Source organism: Sorex fumeus, unplaced genomic scaffold (genome assembly GCF_029834395.1).
Source record: "Sorex fumeus unplaced genomic scaffold, SorFum_2.1 ptg000122l, whole genome shotgun sequence".
Taxonomy (NCBI): domain Eukaryota; kingdom Metazoa; phylum Chordata; class Mammalia; order Eulipotyphla; family Soricidae; genus Sorex; species Sorex fumeus.
In genome coordinates this window covers 8,228,706-8,245,815 of record NW_026606179.1, presented here as the reverse complement: position 1 = coordinate 8,245,815, position 17,110 = coordinate 8,228,706, and the positions used below count along the sequence as shown (strand labels likewise).

The 17,110-nt window shown below is 60.2% G+C and overlaps 2 protein-coding genes across 2 annotated transcripts; both read right to left on the bottom strand.

Moving 5' to 3' along the window:
- Positions 1-3,425: 3,425 nt before the first annotated feature.
- On the bottom strand, positions 3,426-6,537 carry ZNF579 (zinc finger protein 579). The gene is made up of 2 exons (XM_056135930.1): positions 6,467-6,537; positions 3,426-5,545 (listed from the first exon to the last, which is right to left on the bottom strand). The coding sequence occupies exon 2, from the start codon at positions 5,541-5,543 to the stop codon at positions 3,846-3,848; it is 1,698 nt and encodes a 565-aa protein (XP_055991905.1). The 5' UTR covers positions 5,544-5,545; positions 6,467-6,537; the 3' UTR covers positions 3,426-3,845.
- Positions 6,538-12,410: 5,873 nt separating this feature from the next.
- FIZ1 (FLT3 interacting zinc finger 1) lies at positions 12,411-16,617 on the bottom strand. Its single transcript, XM_056136411.1, has 2 exons — positions 16,294-16,617; positions 12,411-14,452 (listed from the first exon to the last, which is right to left on the bottom strand). Exons 1-2 carry the CDS (start codon positions 16,591-16,593, stop codon positions 13,277-13,279), a joined length of 1,476 nt encoding a protein of 491 aa, XP_055992386.1. The 5' UTR covers positions 16,594-16,617; the 3' UTR covers positions 12,411-13,276.
- Between the last annotated feature and the right edge of the window lie 493 nt (positions 16,618-17,110).

Genomic DNA, 17,110 nt, shown 5'->3' with positions numbered 1-17,110 from the left:
CATGAGGAGTGAGTTTGATCCCCGCTACCACACAAAGACACAGACACACGCACAAATCACAAATACACACCTCACACACCTATACTCGACACATTCACACTCAGAAATACAGACACACATTCACACACAGCACACAGTCACACCCTCATACACAGGCACTCACTCATACATGCTTCAGTGAACACAAGATGATCTCTTTCCCAAGGCCTGTTCCCACACCCTTCGGATGAAGCCCAGGTGGTGTCTCGTGGCCTGTAGTGCCACTGCTTCCAGGAGCTGGAGGAAGCTGCCCTGTCTGCAGTGAACCACCCCGCTCTGCAATCCTCCCTCAGGAGCACCCGCGTGCTCTAACTCTGTGACTGCCCTGGCAGGTGGATGAGGGGACAGCATTGCGGCTGGTGATCTGTGTTTGCCAGATGGGTAATCTGGCCCGCAGCTGTATCTTTCATGGAGAGGGTCTGCTCGGATCCTCTAACCACTGCAGGGTGAGGGCTGGTAATCATACCCAGGAGTGCTCAGGGCTGATTTCTGGCTCTGTGCTTAGGGTCACTCTTGGGGGGGTGCGGGATTAGGGACGATCTGCAGCACTAGGGATTGATCCTGAATTGACTACATGAAAGGCAAGTGTCTCAGCCTTCTCCTCCCTCCCCAGTCCCTCTGCCCGAGCTCAGTGATATGATAGGAGCACAAAGCAGTGACTGAGCGGTGAGCCCCTATTCAACACAGGCCGCCATCATCTCTCCATTCTTTCCTCCTGCTCTCCTGAGCCCCCCAGCTCTCTCCTGCAGATGGACACCCACACACCTTCTCACCTCCAAGACTTTGCCTGGCCATGCCCTTCCAGGACATGTCTCCGTGCAGTGAAAATAACCCTTTAGAAAGAGATAGGGTGGCCCCTGCCCCCAAAGAAACGTGCTTTGAGTGTAGTGACAAATGCAGCCAACGTTCAGCGCAGGACAAGACCAACCATCAGGATCACCAACGCTGACCACTGGCAAGAATCATCTTCTGTCCCTGAATTTGGTCTTCTCACCTGCAGGAAACACTCTGGGCTGTTTTCCCTCTGCTCTTAGTGTACTCTGTGTTTTGCTAAGGGACATTCTGTCTCCTCAGCCTGAGTGTGCAGATGTGGAGGCAGGAAATTGATGGCACACCTGGAGAGGAGGGCATGGGTGGGGGTGGGTGCCCTTGGAGAGGTAGGAGAGGGTGGAAACAGGAAAGGTGGGGTGGGGAGGGCACTTAAGAGTTTGTGTGGGGCTGGAGCGATAGCACAGTGGGTAGAGCGTTTGCCTTGCACGTGGCCGACCCCTGTTCGATTCCCAGCATCCCATATGGTCCCCTGAGCACCACCAGGAGTGATCCTGAGTGCAGAGCCAGGAGTCAGCCCTGAGCATCGCTGGGTGTGACCCAAAAAGAAAGAAAAAAAAAGAGTTTGTGTGGTGAGTCGGTACCCAGGATTCTGCTGAGCTGGTAGGTTCAGGCACAGCCCTAACCACCTTCTCACCCGAGCCCTGGCATGAGGGAAGGTCTGCTCTGAGGATCATGGCTGGTGAAGGCCCTGCTCCCTCTTGGAGAACTCAGAATTCCCTGAGCTCCTGCACGCAGCAGTCTGGATTCTAGTGCCAACAGAGACGACATAAAATGCTTCTTCCTCCTCTCCCCTGCCCCCCAATCAGGAGATTTGTCAACTATTCTAGGCAGGATCTAGGTTAGCTGATCTAGGGGGCTGATCCACATGGTCTCAGTGTGACGAGGACCCTTAGGGTGTGCTTCTATGTTGTGGGTCTCTATCAGGAGTGGGGCATGGCCTCAACCCCGTTCCAGTAGTCAGAAATCCACCTATGAGGCAGGAGAGTCAGCACAGGAGTAAGACACTTGCCCTTGATGAGGCTCACAGGGCTCCATCCCCTGCACCCCATGTGGTTTCCTGAGCCTCACCAGAGTGACTCCTGAGCACAGAACCAGGAGTCAACAGTGAGCACTGCCTGGTGTGTTTCAAACCAACCAAGCTAAAGCACCACCTGCAACAGAGTCAGAGGCCGGTCCTGCCATTGTGGCCTCTCAGTGTGCCCAGCCCATTGTGAGCTGGGACGCGGACACAGACATCAGGGCAGGGAGCTGCCCAGCTCAGACCTTTGGCTCCAGCATCTGCTGCCAGCCCTCCCCTGGAGCGGGTGCTAGTACAGGACATGGGCCAGCCTGGGCCAGTGAGGAAGGAGGGAGGGGCTCTGAAGGAAGGAGAGTCCAGTCCTGTCTCCAGACTTCTGGAGTTTCACTGGGGCTTCTCTCAGGTGGGCACAGGTTGATCTGCACCCACACGACATCACCTATTCCTAGGGCACCTCCCCTTCCCCTCTCCCCCAAGGTGCAAAGGCAATCAAGGCTCCTGCGGGGCCGTGTGCATGGGCTGTGTGTGGCTCAGCTTCCCGCCGGGCAGGTGTGAGGCTAAGGATTGGGTCCCTGTTGCTTGCATCCTCATGCACTGAGGCTGGTCTGGCAGCTCTGCCTCTGAGAAGTGATTTCCCGCTGCACCGCATTCCCCTGAAGGACAGTCCAGGGAGCCGCCACCAAGCTCCAGAGCGGCCCCTGGTGGCAGAGGGCGGAGAGGAGTGACGAACACTACCCTCACTGACAATATTCCAGAACGGGGGTGTGATAGGGGCCAGCACTCTGAACACCCACGGGCACCGCCAGGTTCCTGGGCCCCTGCCCTCTCCAGCTTCCCTCACACTGGGCCCTGGAAGCAGAGGTGATAACATCACGCTTGCGGGCCTCAGAGGCACGGCGACAGCTGAGTGGCTGGGCCAGTATTTGCACAGGCTAAGAGAGAGCACTTGGAGGCGCCGGCAGGACGGGTGCCCTCAGGAGAGGAGGTATTTGTGCCCCCCTCCTAGCTGCTCAGTCCCAGTCTCCCAAACGGTAAACACACAAGCCTCGGCCCCAGGGACTCTGAAAATGAGTCTTCCCACTAGCTCCCAGTTCCAAGTTCAACCACTCAAACTGGGGAACAGCCTATGTCCCTTGGCCTGGGACTCTTGGCTGTCCAGGGTTCTTCGGGCCAGCAACTGGCTCCTTCAGTGCAGGGTCTCCTCCCTGAGCCTGGCAGCCACATCTCACCCACCTCAGGCTGCCTCGCCACCAGAACCACCACACCTGGAGGGCTGTCCCAGACCCGAGTGGCCCCCACACAGCACCTGCTGCCCTGGGGGTTCTCGGGACTGGCCCTCACATCTCACCACTTTGTCTTGAATTGGCAAATTTTGAACCCAAAAGGAGCAGTGGGCTGCCGGGCCTCTCAGAGGGTGCAGGATGGCCAGTGGGGTGCATAGAGCCGCTTCCCCTCACGCTGTGGTTGCCCCTGCACCTTGGTCCCTGCTGAGCCACATCTTGTCCTGCTGCCCCCGACTCCACAGAGAGTCTCACTCTGCAGTTTCACGGACTCACATTTATTCACAGACCGACAAAGGAACAGGGTCGGGCCTCTGCTCGCTGGGGACCCCTAGGATGTGGCAGCTCCAAAGAGTGACCGTGTCCAGTGTGTATAATGGAGGTGGGCGGCCAGGGAGGGCGCCCCCACCTGTCTCCATCCCTCCAGGCAACTGTCGTCCGCATTCTCCAAGCCGTCCTGCCCTAAGACATAGGGTTGGAGTGAGCGGTTCTAGCCAGCATGGGGGCCTGGGGGCGGGCAATGGGGCGGGAGGGACGCCCCGGGGGGCTCCCCATCCATAGTGTCACAGGCTGGAAGGGGCAGGGTGGGGGCACAGAGGAGGGACCTCGCCTTCGACTTCCCTCCTCAGCACTGCAGACCCGAGTGCTGGAGGAGCGGCTCGCAGGTGCAGAAGTGCTCAGGCCAGGCCCCCCACCCCGCGCAGGTGCGCCTTGCTGTCGAGCTCCTCCTCGTCCATCTCGAAGGCCGAGTGGTCCTGGCTGTCAAAACAGGAGGCGCTGAGGAAGACAGGGGGCACGGGTGGCGGGGGGGTCGAGGGCGGCGGGCTGCCGGGGGAGGGCGGCTCCTCTTTGACCCGCGCGGGGCCCGATTCCTCCTCCCGGCCCGCGGTGGGCGGCTGCGGCGGCGAGGACGGGGCCTGGGCCTGCAGAGCCTGCAGTGCTGCGGCGCGCTCCAGCTCGGCGCGGTGGCAGCGCTGGTGGCGCAGGAGGCTGTAGGCCCGGGAGAAGCGGCGCGGGCAGCGCGGGCAGGGGTGGGGCGCTGGGCCGCCCGCGTGCACCTGCGCGTGGCGGGCCAGGTCGGCCAGGCGCTTGAACTCGCGCTGGCAGCGCACGCACTGGAAGGGCCGCGCCCCCGAGTGCGTCACCCCGTGCTGCCGCAGGTGCGCGCGGCGCCGGAAGCCCTTGCCGCACTCCGGGCACCAGAAGCGGGGCTCGCCGGCCGGGGCGCGCGCCGCGGGGGCGTCGGCGCCCAGGGGGGCCCCCTCGCCGCCCTCGGCCGCGCCCTCGCCGCCCTCCGGCCCCTTTCCTGAGTTCCGGGCAGCCCTGTCGTCCTTGCGGCCCGCGGCGGGCAGCGGGGCGAGCAGGCTGAGCGTGCCGTGCACGCGCCGGTGCTGGCGGAGGTAGGAGGCCAGGCGGAAGGCCAGGCCGCAGTCCGGGCACACGAAGGGCCGGTCGGTGGAGTGGACCAGGCGGTGGCGGGACAGCGACCAGGGCCGTGCGAAGGCCTTGAGGCAGATGGAACACTGGTGGCGCTTGGGGCGCGGCGGGGGACCCCCTTCGCCTTCCTGTTCGCCCTCGGGTCGCAGACACGGGTGCGCTTTCAGCTCGCCCTTGGTGGCGAAGGCCTCGCGACAGCGGAGACAGAGCAGCGTCCAGTCGGCCTGGAGCAGCACCTGCTTCTCTTCCTGCCGGCCAGCCGCCAGTGCCAGCTCAGCGCGCAGTTCGGCCGCCCCGGCCGCTGCCGCAGCCGCCGCCGCCGCCGCCGCCGCGTCCTCCTCCTCCTCCGGCTCCCAGGGCTCGCTGGCCGCCGCGTCCACAGGGGCCTCGTGCGCCGCCTCCCCCGCGGGCCACGCGTCCGGCCAGGCGGCCTCCTCCTCCAGCGCCTGCCCCGGGCTGGCGGCGGCCGCGGTGGGCTGTTCGGGCGCTGCCCGTTCCGGCGAGCCCCAGCCCGCCTCGGTGGCCTCCTTGGCCGTCCGCTCAGTGGTCAGCTCCACCTCGCCCCCCGCGTGCTCCTGGGCCAGGTGGCGCCGCAGCTGTGCGGGCTCGGGGAAGGTGCGCGGGCAGGCGGCGCAGCGCAGGGGCGGCTGGGGCCCGTGGCCGCGCAGGTGGCGGGACAGGTGGGCTGGCCGGCGGAAGGCCTTGGGGCACAGCGGGCAGGCGTGCGGCCGCAGCCCCGAGTGGCTCAGCCTGTGGCGGGAGAGGTAGTAGGGGAAGCGGAAGAGGCGGCCACACGTGGGGCAGGGCAGGGGGGCCCGGGGTGCGCCTGCGCCCCCTCTGCCCCGGCCCCGGCCTCGGCCGCGACCCCGGCCCCGGCCCCGGCCACGGCCCCGTTGGACGGGGCTGCCCTGCGCGGGCGGGGGCGGCTGCGGATCCATACCTGTGGGAGAGAAGGGGAGAGGAGTCATGGGGTGAGGGGGGCTCAGACAGGGGCAGGGGGTGTGCAGAAAGGAGGGGGAGGGGCACTGAGAAAAGAGAGTCAGCGAGGGGAGGGCTAGCCAAGAAATGAGTGTTGGGGAGGCAGACGGGCAGAGGCAGGAGGACACGGAAAAGAGAGCGTCAGAGGGAAGAGGGCTGGAGAGGAAGAGACAGAGCATCGGGAACACCCGCCCGGCCAAGAGTGGAACAAAGAGCTGTTGGTGCAGACAGTTTGAGCCCAGGGCCGTCTGGGCAGGCAGAGCTGGGCAGAGCTGGGCAGGGTATAGCAGACAGACCGAGCAGAGGCGGATGGACACGAAGTCCGTGCATTTTCCCCTCCTGCTCCCCTCCCCGCCATTCTGGAAGGCGCTGTAAACCCACCTGGGACCGGCTTGAGGGGGGTTCCGATGGCGGAGGCCCCAGAAATGGAGTGTGGGTGCCCAGCCCCCAAGGGCTGGGGGCGCTGGGAGGAGGAGAACCAGGGCTTGGGTCTGGGAGGGAAGGGGGGAGCCGCCACCTGGGGGACTGAGGGGCGGGGGCCCCGGGTCTGGGAGAGGCGAGGTTCTGGATGCAGACTGCCACATGAGGGGGTGTGCATTCCTGTGGCCTAAAGGGTTGGGGCAGGGGGCTGCGAGAGCTGAGGCCCCAGCCCACCCTCCCCATCTGCTCTCTGCTGCCCAGACTCTCTGGTGAGGAGGTGGCACCACCGGGGGAAAGCTGCTGGGTGAGGTGTCCTGGTCTGGGGGTGGGGGTGGGTGGCCATTTCCCCAGGGACCCAGCCTGCATGCTTTGCAAACGTGAGCAGCAGAACCAGGGCTAGGGGTCCTGGCCTTGCAGGTCCCCGGCCCCGGTGGGGTGGATGACCGCCCACCCGGTGCCTTACCTCCGCCGCCTCTGCTCCTTTCTTCCTTCTCCGCGGCTGGCTGAGCAGCGGACCGCGGTGGTGGCGGGGAGGGAGGGCCCCGAGTGGTGGGGGGTGGAGGAGGCTGGGCTTGGTGTCACCGCCTAAGCCTTCCCCCTGGAAACCTGGCCTTTCGTTGAAGTCTGAAAGAGGAGACTGTGCCAGCAAGAAGTAGGAGGACACGGGGACCCAGGTGTCTTACACCTCTGAGTCCTACCAGGGTATAAGATGGGGGCCTGCCCTCAGGGCTCCCTGCCGGGACCAGGAGACTGGGTCCAGCTCTCTCCTGCTCCCTGCAGATGCGTACACACAGATTCATTCATTCTTCCGGTGATGCACATTTACTGGGTCCAGCCTGTGCCAGGCTCTGCGCTGGGGGGTCCGGGGACTGGTCTGGGGTGACGGCCATGAATGGGGCAGTGGCAGGCTCTACAGAGAGGACCCATATTCCAGGCAGAGCTTCCTTCACCTTACTTGGCTGCCTGAGCAGAGGCCTGCCCCTAGTGTCCTGGCTCTGATAGACCTGGCATGCACTCTTTTGGTCCTAAAGACCAAGCGCTGGACTCAGCACAGTACTCACTGGAGGTCAGTTCTGCAGAGACAAACCTCATGCCCTGCTAGCTTTGAACATACCTACAGTTCACTCTGCTTGGTGCCTGGAAGCGTTCAAGTCACATGTCACTTTGTCCACACAGAGGCCATGCTGTGCCAGAGGTCAGCAACATAGCGTCCATTCCTGTGCAGGGAATTAGGTTCCAGGATGTAATGGACACCCAGAGGACAGAGCAGCCGCTCAGTCCAGCCTCCTCCAGAGTAAGGGAGGGGCATTTTCATGGAGCTTGCAGGGGGGAAGCCAAGGTCTGAACCTGGAACCAGAGAGAAAGGCACCAGCTCCTAGCTCCAGGACCTGGTGTTGAGCACAGTGCAGGGGGGAAGCTGAGCCTCCGCATGGTGTGGTTTGCAGCAAAGTATGTCCACAGGGTTGGAGGTGGGCAGGAAACTGGCCTTTGGGGTATAGCTGGTGAGAGAAACACTGAACACCTAAAAAGGTGCACAAGAAATTCTAGGAACTGAACCAGCTGGGTCAGGACTGAGCCCATGCCAGCTCATTGCTGCAGGGCTGGGGGATGAATGGGCTCAATACCCATCTTGGGCTGGAGCAAAGAGGGCACTGGCCTTGACCTTGCATGTGGCTGACCTGAGTTCAACCCTCAGTACACCACATGATCCCCTGAGCTCCATCAGGAGTGATCCCTGAGCACCAACTGGGTGTGACCTGAAAACAAACCAAAAAGCCCACCAAAATTAGTAAATGACTTGTAGAGAATAAGAAACCATGATTCTCCTCAGCCCCTACTCCCATGGAATGCTACAAACGGCTCTCCCAGTAAAAAATGTGGAAAAGCAGGGCCAGAGCAATAGAACAATAGGGAAGGCACTTGCTTGTGGCAGACCTGGGTTTGATCCCCAGCACTTCTATATGGTCCCTGAACCTGCCAGGAGTGAACCTTGAATGCAGAGCCAGGAATCAGCCCTGAGCACCCGCTGGGTGTGGTCCAAAACCAAACAAAAACAAACAAAAAAAAACTGGAAAAGCTCCAAGTGATAAGCTGAAGCGGAGACCAGCTTGGCTTCCCATGGCTTGGGACTGGAATAAGGGGCAACCTTGTCCGGCTCCCAGCCCTGAAACTCCTTGCCCTCTCCACTGCAGGGAGTTTTGGATTTGAAGCTGTGAGCATGCATCTCACACTTAGAAAAATAAATGAATAAGAACTACATGGCGGTTGATAAAAAGCAAGTGAAAATAAGGATGAGTCTTCTGTCAAGAGAAAGGGCCAGATGCAAAGCCATGGAGCTGCAGCCTTCTGAAATGGTAACGTTACTCTTCCCCTGGACAGAGGAGGGGAGGGAGGAAGGGACCAGAAGTTTTCCAAGCTAGTGAGTCTTCATTTTTTTTCTTTTTTTGCTTTTTGGGTCACACCCGGCGATGCTCAGGGGCTACTCCTGGCTCATGCACTCAGGAATTGCTCCTGGCGTGCTCGGGGGACCATACGGGATGCTGGGAATCGAACCTGTGTCGGCCATGTTGGCTGCGTGCAAGGCAAACACCCTACCCGCTGTGCTATTGCTCCAGCCCCTAGTCTCCATTTTTGTGCTTCTTCATGAAACGGGGGAGGAGGAGGTGATCAGGCATCAGGAATGTGTTTTCTTTTTCTTGGAGGTGGGGAGAGACTGTGTCTGCCTCTGGGTCAAGGGACTGCCACATTTTTGTTTGCTTTTGTTGGTGGTTATTCCTGGCTCTGCACTCAGGACTTACACCTGGCAGGGGCTCAGGAAGCCATAAAGGATGCTAGGGATTGAACCCTGGTCCATCATATGGAAGGCAAGTGTCCTGCCTGCTGTACTATTGCTTGGGCTCTGACTCTGCCACTTGTGTTATCAGCAGGTGTGTTCCCTCCTGGCACCTTCTCTCCTAGACACATCCAGGTGGAACTCATGCCAGTGCTTCTGTCCTTTTCTGTAGTGGAACAAAATTCCATCCTGATGGTATCTATATCTAATCTCCCCGCCACCTCTCCTGTCTGCGTGTTCTTGGGACTGAAGCTGTGATGAGCCTGCCCTGCCAGAGTCTGTCGGGACACCAGTTTCCGGCTCTTTTGAACACATACCTAGATGTTGCTGTGTTGTCTATTTTTTTTTTTTTTGGCTTTTTGGGTCACACTGGGCGACGCTCAGGGCTTATTCCTGGCTCTGCACTCAGGAATCACTCCTGGAAGTGCTGGGGGACCATATGGGATGCCGGGGATGGAACCCGTGTTGGCAGAGTGCAAGGCAAACGCCCAACCCCCTGTACTATCGCTCTAGCCTGTCTTTCTATTTTTAATGCTATAAAGTATCCTTTTCCCAACACAAAAAAAAGCAGAGGCCAAATCAGGGAGTGCACAGAAGATAACATTTCAAGCAGAGGGTGTGTGTGTGTGTGTGTGAGATATGTGGGGGTATCACGCCTTGCGGACAGAGTCTGGCCTTGAACCGCCATCAGAGATGGTCAGTGTTGCAGAGGGAGGCAAAGCAGCGTGCAGGAAGATCTGGCCAGGGTGCAGGCAGCAGGCTGGCTGCATTTCGAGGGACTGAGGAGTCCTTGAAATAGTTTTAGGCTGAAGACTCACATGATCCGATTAGTGTTTTGGAGAAATTCTTAAGGGACCGCGCGGAGCCCTGTTAGATGCGGGGAAGCCGGCGGCGGCGCGCGTAGACACAGGTGAGAGGGGCCGGCGGCTGCCGTGGCGCTGGGCGCTGGCCTGGGGCAGCAGGGGCGGGGCTTGCCGCTGATTGACTCACGGAGGCCCTCCTGGCTGTCTGTCCCGCTGGAGTCGCCTCCTCATTGGCTCTCTTGCTTCTTCCAGTTCCGTCCTCACTACAGTATCCAGCTCCCAAAAATCCCGTCACTTAACAGGGGCGTGGGATGGGTAGGTGGCTGCCTACTGCTTTTATTGCCTTACCCCCTTTTTCCCTGGGCCCCTATGTCGTGCCTGGGGTCTCTCCCTCCACTGAACATAACCTTTTCAATGTCTCATTCCTGCGGAACTTTGCACATTCGACTGCCTGTCCTCACCTCTGACCCTCAGTGTCCACTCTCCCTCTCCCTGGGAACAGGGGTTGAGGTTGCTCAAAACCTTACCATTGAGGCTCGGCCCAAAGAGGGGAGAATTAAGAGGGAGGCGCAAGGGAAGGAGGGAGAATGGGTGAGCAGGTGGCTGACCCAGTGCTGGAATGAGCTCCTCCCACGGAGGCTAGCAGATACTCTGGATCCCTTGAGATGGCGCCCCCGGCGGGGGGGGGGGGGCAGTTGGGAGTGGGGGGGGGAACAGTCGCTCAGCCTCAGGATGCTGATGAAATGGGATCATGGTGGGAGGAGTGGGCCAATGACACGGTCAGCTACTGGTCCTTGCAGACTTTAGTAGTTGGGCTAAATCAGCTAGTGGCCCTCTGAGAAAAGAGAAAGGTCAGAGAGGTGTAGCAGGTAGGGCCCCAATCCTGGATCTATAACCTCAATCCAGCTCCATGACAACCTGGCACCTTGCCAGGTACTCCCCTGGCCACGGTAAGGTAGAGGTAGGGCGTGACTTAAGAGACCAGGCCTTTTTTCTGGGGGTGGGGCTTATTCCTGGGGTGGGGCCTGTATGAATCTTGTGTTTCCCAGGTGGGTGGTATGGCCTAATGGAGAATACCTGCATGGCTAAGCACCCAGAGGGACGCACCTGGTACCTATGCAAACACCCTTCCAGGCAGCAAAAGTCTTGCTTAGGTTCCAAACTCTCACCTATTTTCTCTCCACCCACCCAGCTGCCCATCCCCCCAACGGGTATCCTTTGGAAATAACTCCCCTCCTGAATACAGACACATAGAGCCAAAGTGGGGGAAGAAACAAACCACATTTACGGATTAAGGAGTGCTGGCAGCTACCACCGTGGAAAATTTTGGCATGTGCTATCCTGAGCTAATCAGTGCTCACCCCCAGCCCACTACCCTCCACCCCGTCAGGTGTTTTAGGAGAAAGCTCCTTTCCTACCTGGCTCACCTCCACAGGCTTTCCTTTGGCTTGCATCTGGGTTGCCAGGAATGAAAGCGTGCTCTGTGCATGCAGGTCCTTTTCCTTATTGTTTTGGGGCCATGTCTAGCAGCACTCAGGGCTTACTCTGGCTCAGGGATCAGTCCTGGCAGGGCTTCCTGTGTGGTGGTGGGAATGTACCTAGCTCTCCTGTCCATCTGTTCAGCTTCCTGTTGACTCTGCATGTCACTGTGCTCATGGCCCTTCACACACAAGTGATGCTGGACTCGTTGCTACCCCTTTGGCTGATAAAGGGTGCTGGGTGTCTTTACCTGACCTGCAGTCACAAACTGTCACAGGCCTGGTGACATTTGATGCTCATGGTTCTGGGGACTGGGAACTCCAAGCTCCAGGGCCCAGCATAGTTGTCTCAGATGAGGAACCATTTCTCAAGTCCTGGCTGTGGGGAGGCGCGGAGGGAGTGTGAACGCCTCTGGTGAGTGAAAGCACCATTCATCAGGCCCTCCTCCACACACTGGCCTGGAGGCCCTTTCTGGCCACCTTTGCATTGAGCATCAAGATTTCGAACATGGATTTTTGGGGGGCAGGGGGCACATGTTCAGACCACAGCAGCCGGTGGCACGCTTGGTCTAACCCTGGACAGGGGTGCTCCTTTTGTGTAGAGTCACAAAACTCGGGTCTTTTAGGGTCCATACATAGTAACAGGGTGACACTAAGCTCTTTCCAAATTCATCCTCCCCAGCTTTCTTGTACCACCACTCAGGGTGCCCAGGCAGGACTGGGATTAAGGGGTTTGGCTTGCACCTGGCCAACACCACTAAGAACCCTGCATTTGGTTCCCTGAGCACCACCTAATGTACCACCTGAACACTGCCACCCCCCATCCCAAGAAAAAAATAAACAGAAAAGTGAGCGGAGGAACTAGAGTGATAGTAGGACAGGTAAGGCACTAGGTCAACCCCAGGTTTGATTCCTGACATTTCATATGGTCCCCTAGTAACCAGTGACCATTGCTGGTGTGGCCCCAAAAACAAATATAAAAAGAAACAAACTCAGACTGGAAACACAGTCCTGAAGGGTTGTCTTCCATGCCCCCTGACTCAAATCCTTAGCACTACGCCTGGTCCCCAGGTCACCACCAGGTCAGCTGCTGAGGACAGAGCCAGGATGTGGCCCCAACATCTCATGCACAAAATCCATGTTGAAGCTCCCGTGTTTTATCCAAAGACAAAACTCTGCTTGGAGGCAAGTCCTGCCTCAGTTATGTAGCTGTCCTTCCTAAAATATGGGGGGGGAGGTATCATCCCCTGCCCCACCTCTGAAGTCCAGGACCAGAAACCCAAAGACGGCAGGGACTGACATGACTAGGTTTATTAGGGTCCAGGAGGCATCAAGGAGTGGGGTGAGGTTGAGGCTCATCAGTGGGGTAACCCCCAAAGCCCCTTCTCCTCAGGGTTGGAAGGAAGTGAGACAGACACAACTGGAGAGACTGGTGGGGAGGGTGTGAGGGAGACACTGTGTGTGTGTGGGGGAGGGTATCATAGGATGGAGTGGGTTCTGGGCAGACCAACAGGTCCATTCCAGTGGGCAGGGACAGGTGCATCCAATTGGACCGTCCTATTGAGGGTCTCGAACCAGCCTATTCTAGTGTTGGGGTGCGGACGGTCCTGGGGGGGGTTCCATTTCTGACCTCAGTGGGAGTGGGCTGAGGGCAGGGCTGTCCACCCTGATCCTCTTTCATCCTAGGGAATGGAATGTGGGGTGGGGGGGAAGGCAGATTTCGGCTATATCCATTTTGGGGGCGCACCAGTGACTTTAAGGGGCAAGATTTTAAAGGGGACCCAGGGAAATTATGGAACACAATCTCCCCCACATTCTCCAGGTTGGAAGCGATGGCTCTCGAGGAGAATCCTGGTCTTCCTGAGGGGGAGGGGAGGCAGGCGTCTGCCCCTCAAGGAGAAGGGCTTGGGGAGACTCGTTTCTGGGTCTCCATGGCATATGGGGGACTGATTTCTGGATGTTCAGAACGGATTCCAGGGGTCTCCATCTATGGAGCCTCTCCGGAGATCCGTCACCCCAGGAGAGCTGGCTCTCTGCTTATTTGCCTGGGCTCCCCCATGTCTCCGGTCGGGGGTCCTCGCCTTTAGCGCCCGGGGAGGGAGGCGAGGAGACGCGCCACCCGGGAGGGGGGGGGGGTGCGCCCCGCTGCGGCGGCAGCCTCAGTCCATGCCGCGGTGCAGCTTCAGGTGCCGGGACAGGTTACTGAGCGTGATGAAGCCCTTGCCGCAGATGTGGCAGGGGAAGGGGCGCTCGCTGCCGTGCAGCAGTCGGTGGCGCTTGAGGTAGCACTCGTGGCGGAAGAACTTGCCGCACTCGAGGCACGGGAACGGCTTCTCGCCCGTGTGCACCAGCACGTGGCGCTCCAGGTCGCGCGGGGAGCGGAACAGCTTCTCGCACTCGGAGCAGCCAAATATCTTCTTGCCGCGGCCCGCGGCGGCGGCGGGCTCGCCGGGCGCGGGGTCCCCCGGCGGGGCCGCCGCGGCCGCCTCGGAGCCACCGGCCTGGCCATGGCTGGCGCGCCGGTGCTCGTCGAGGGCAGCCAGCGCGGCGTAGAGCGCCCCGCAGTGGCCGCAGCCGTAGGTGGCGGGCCCCGAGTGCGCCTCCAGGTGGCCGGCCAGCGCGGCGGCCGAGGCGAAGAACGTCCCGCAGTCGCACTGGTACAGCGTGTCTTCCGCGCGCTCGACCGCGGCGGCAGGCGCCTCGCCGCCGCCCTCGGGGAGCAGGGCCCCCAGTTGGGGCACGCCGCCCCCCGCGCGGCCCAGGCGCAGCCCCGCGGCCCAGACCGGCCGCGCTCCCAGGCCAGTCTCGAGCCCCGTGCCGGGCTCCTCCGCCCGCGCCCAGGCCTGCGCCGGGGGCGCGCCGGCAGCCTGCAGGTCGTGCGTCAGCTTGTGCCGCTCGAGCAGCGCCGGCGCATTGAAGTCGCGCTCGCAGCGCGGGCACTTGAAGGGCTTCACGTCGGTGTGCGCCGCCCAGTGCGCCGCCAGCTCGCGACCCTGGTCGAAGCGCCGCGCGCACGCCCCGCAGGCGAACGGGGGTAGCGAGGCCGCGGCCGCCGCCTCGGCCAGGCTCCAGCCGCCGCCGCCGCCGCCGCCCGCGCCCGCGCCCTCGGAGCCCTCCCCGCCGCCGGTCCCCGCCCCACCGCACACCGAGCAGGGTCCCACGTTGCAGCAGACGGAGCAGGGCGCGCTCAGCGCGGGCAGGCCTGGGCTAGGCTGCAGCGGGGACGGGAGCACGCCGCGGTGCTGGCGCTTGAGGTGGCGGCCCAGGCTGGAGCGAGAGGAGAAGCGGAGCTCGCAAACCAGACAGCAGTAGGGCTTCTCGCCAGTGTGCACGACCTGGGGCGGCGGGGGAGAGTGCAGCGTTAGGGCTGACAGGCCGAAGAGGGCTTCCTTGCACAAACCCTGGTATCGGCAGAGGCTTCCTCACTTCCCACCCGAAGGTGACAGTGATTGGGGCCACCGCCCATTCTGCCCTCTGCTTGCCCATGTGAAAACTGGAAAAAATGACCACTCTCTCGGGGCCTGTCTCTGGGGAACAGTTAAAAGGAATCTTCTCACTGGGTTGCTATGAGGATGGGGGGTAGAACCACAAGAAACCTGGTTCTGTTGCTGCAAAGCAGGTAGGATGGCCCTATGCTCGACCAAACCATGTGTATGTGTAGTGCAGTCAGGGTGTGGAGGAGGTTGAGGGGCTCTATAATCCCCGGGGGCACGGGTGGGTGGCGGGGGGGAGCCTCTGCCTAACAGAATGGTACAGACTTCCTGCCCTGCCAGGCATGTTATGCATCTGAGCAGTGTAACACAGCAGCCCCCAGCACACGCATGCGCTTCACTGTGCTGTGGGTTGAGGCAGGGAGAGAGACTGTGCCGAGCAGGTCTTGACTGATGGGTGCTAATGCCTACTGATGTCTGCCTGAAGGTGGGGAGGCCTGAGGAGTCACTGCTCCACTTCTAATGTCTGCCAAGGGCAAGCACCCCCCACCCCAGACCTGGTGACCAGGCAGTCTGGGCAGAATTCTAGCCTTTACCAGGGCATCTCTTGCTCTCTCGCTATTTTTTTTTTGTCTTGTTTTGGATTTTTGGGCCACACCTGGTGATCCTCAGGGGTTACTCCCAACTGCACTTAGGAATCACTCCTGGCTGTGCTTAGGGGACCATAAGGGATGCCGAAGTTCAAATGCAGGTTGGCTGTGTGTGAGGCAAGATCCCTCCCCACCGTATTACCATTCCAGCCCCTTCTTGCTTTTACTTTCTAATGCTCACTGCTGGCTCTGTGCTTGGGATCATGCCTGGAGGTGCTTGGGGACCATATGTGATGCTGGTGGGCTTGCAAAGCAAGTGCTTTAACCTTTGTTCTGTCTCTCTGGCCCAAAATGGCACTTTCTCAACAAACCAAACTATCTCTGATCTCCCTCTGGCCCTGAAAGAGCCTAGTACAGTGCTGCATGCAGCTGGTGCTCATTAAATGTTCAGTGGAGGGCAAGATTGAGGTCTCAGAGGGCTGTGGCTGTCATGCTGGGCCACTCTTTGGTAGACACAGAGGCTGGATGTGACAGGGAGAGACAGGAGGTTGGAAGAGCACTTGGAAGGCTCAGAGCAATGTTCAGGATGTGAGGTCCAGAACCAGACAGGGGCCACAGGGACAGAGAGCAGGCCCAGTGCAAAGTGCCTACCCTGTCTGGCACACAGGATGAAGTAAGAATCCTCACAGAGGCCTGGCACCTGAGGATGGCCACACATGGCACCTGCCCTCTCCTCCAGGACCTTTGCTGTCCATGTCTGTGATACCTGTCCCCTCTGTTCCCTCTGCTAGGAGCCTGACACCCAGGCCCACCCCTCAGCTCTCTGCTTAAATATCGTCCTCTCCTGTCCTGCCCCTCTGGGATCCATTCTCTGCCACATCATTCCTAACACTGATTTTAGAAGAAAATGTTCCTTCTCAACACTTCTGTCTTTCCAGAACATTTTTGCTTGCCTTGTGCTTTCACATCAATCACCTAGCTGACTGGCAACCACCTCCCAGGGACTAGGAGCTGTGGCTCCGACAGCCGAGGGCCCAGGTAGGGCGTGGTGAGGGCAACCAGTGGAAGCAGGGAAGCCTGCTGTGGAGGAACAAAAGCAGACGGGCCCACAGGAGACTGTGGGTGAGTGCGGGGTGTGCCGCATCTGCAACTCACCTGATGGTGCAGCAGCCCGGTGGAGTCCCGGAAGCCCTTGGGGCAGGCGGAGCAGCGGTAGGGCCGCTCTCCAGTGTGGGAGCGCAGGTGGTTGGCTAGGTTAAAGCTGTGCTTGAAGCCCTTGCCGCAGCGTGGGCACGCGTGGGGCTTGAGCGCCGTGTGCCGGGCGAAGTGGCGCCGCAGGTCCGAGCGGTATCGGAAGCTCTTGCCGCACTCACTGCAGTGAAACGGGACCCGGGGGGTGGCAGCGGCGGGCGGGGCGGGGGCCGGGGGCGCGGGCAGCAGCGGGCCATCATCCATGGTACTGGCAGGTGGGGGCTCTCTCTAAATTGGGGGAGACAGGAAAGTAGATGAGGAGGGCACTTCCCCTTCGGTCCCGGGCTGCCAGGCCCCTCCAGCTTGCCAGTCTGCACCTGCCAGTCTCCGACAAGCCCCTCCCCCGTGTTCTCTCCCATTTCCCAGCCAAGTCTCTTCTGCACTGATGGCCAGTTGGTTTGGTTTTGGGACCACACTGGAGCCAGAAGGTGCTGAGGATTGAAGGTGAGTCTCCAGCCTTTTCTCCCAGGCTCACTCCTGGGATGTTTTCGATCTGCCATCATCTCCTACTTAGGCCCCACCCACTATGCTTAAACCCTGCCCACTCACGCCCAGGCTCTGTGCCAGGGCTCACACTGTTCTGAAAATTTTTGGTCTTCCTTGACAAACTGAGTTCCTTCTCTAGCCCCCCAACCCCAACAATACTGCTCAAAGTTCCTCCCACTTACATGACATGCAAGTCACTAGAGACCACTTTTCTCTTTTTTTTTGCTTGGAATCA

What these genes read in the sequence shown, in the direction of transcription:
- ZNF579 (XM_056135930.1), bottom strand. Translation starts at nt 5,543, where the DNA reads ATGGATCCGCAGCCGCCCCCGCCCGCGCAGGGCAGCCCCGTCCAACGG.
- FIZ1 (XM_056136411.1), bottom strand. Translation starts at nt 16,593, where the DNA reads ATGGATGATGGCCCGCTGCTGCCCGCGCCCCCGGCCCCCGCCCCGCCC. An exon ending in CCGGGCTGCTGCACCATCAG is followed by an intron (nt 14,453 to 16,293) that starts GTGAGTTGCAGA and finishes CCGCCGCCCCAG; the next exon opens with GTCGTGCACACTGGCGAGAA.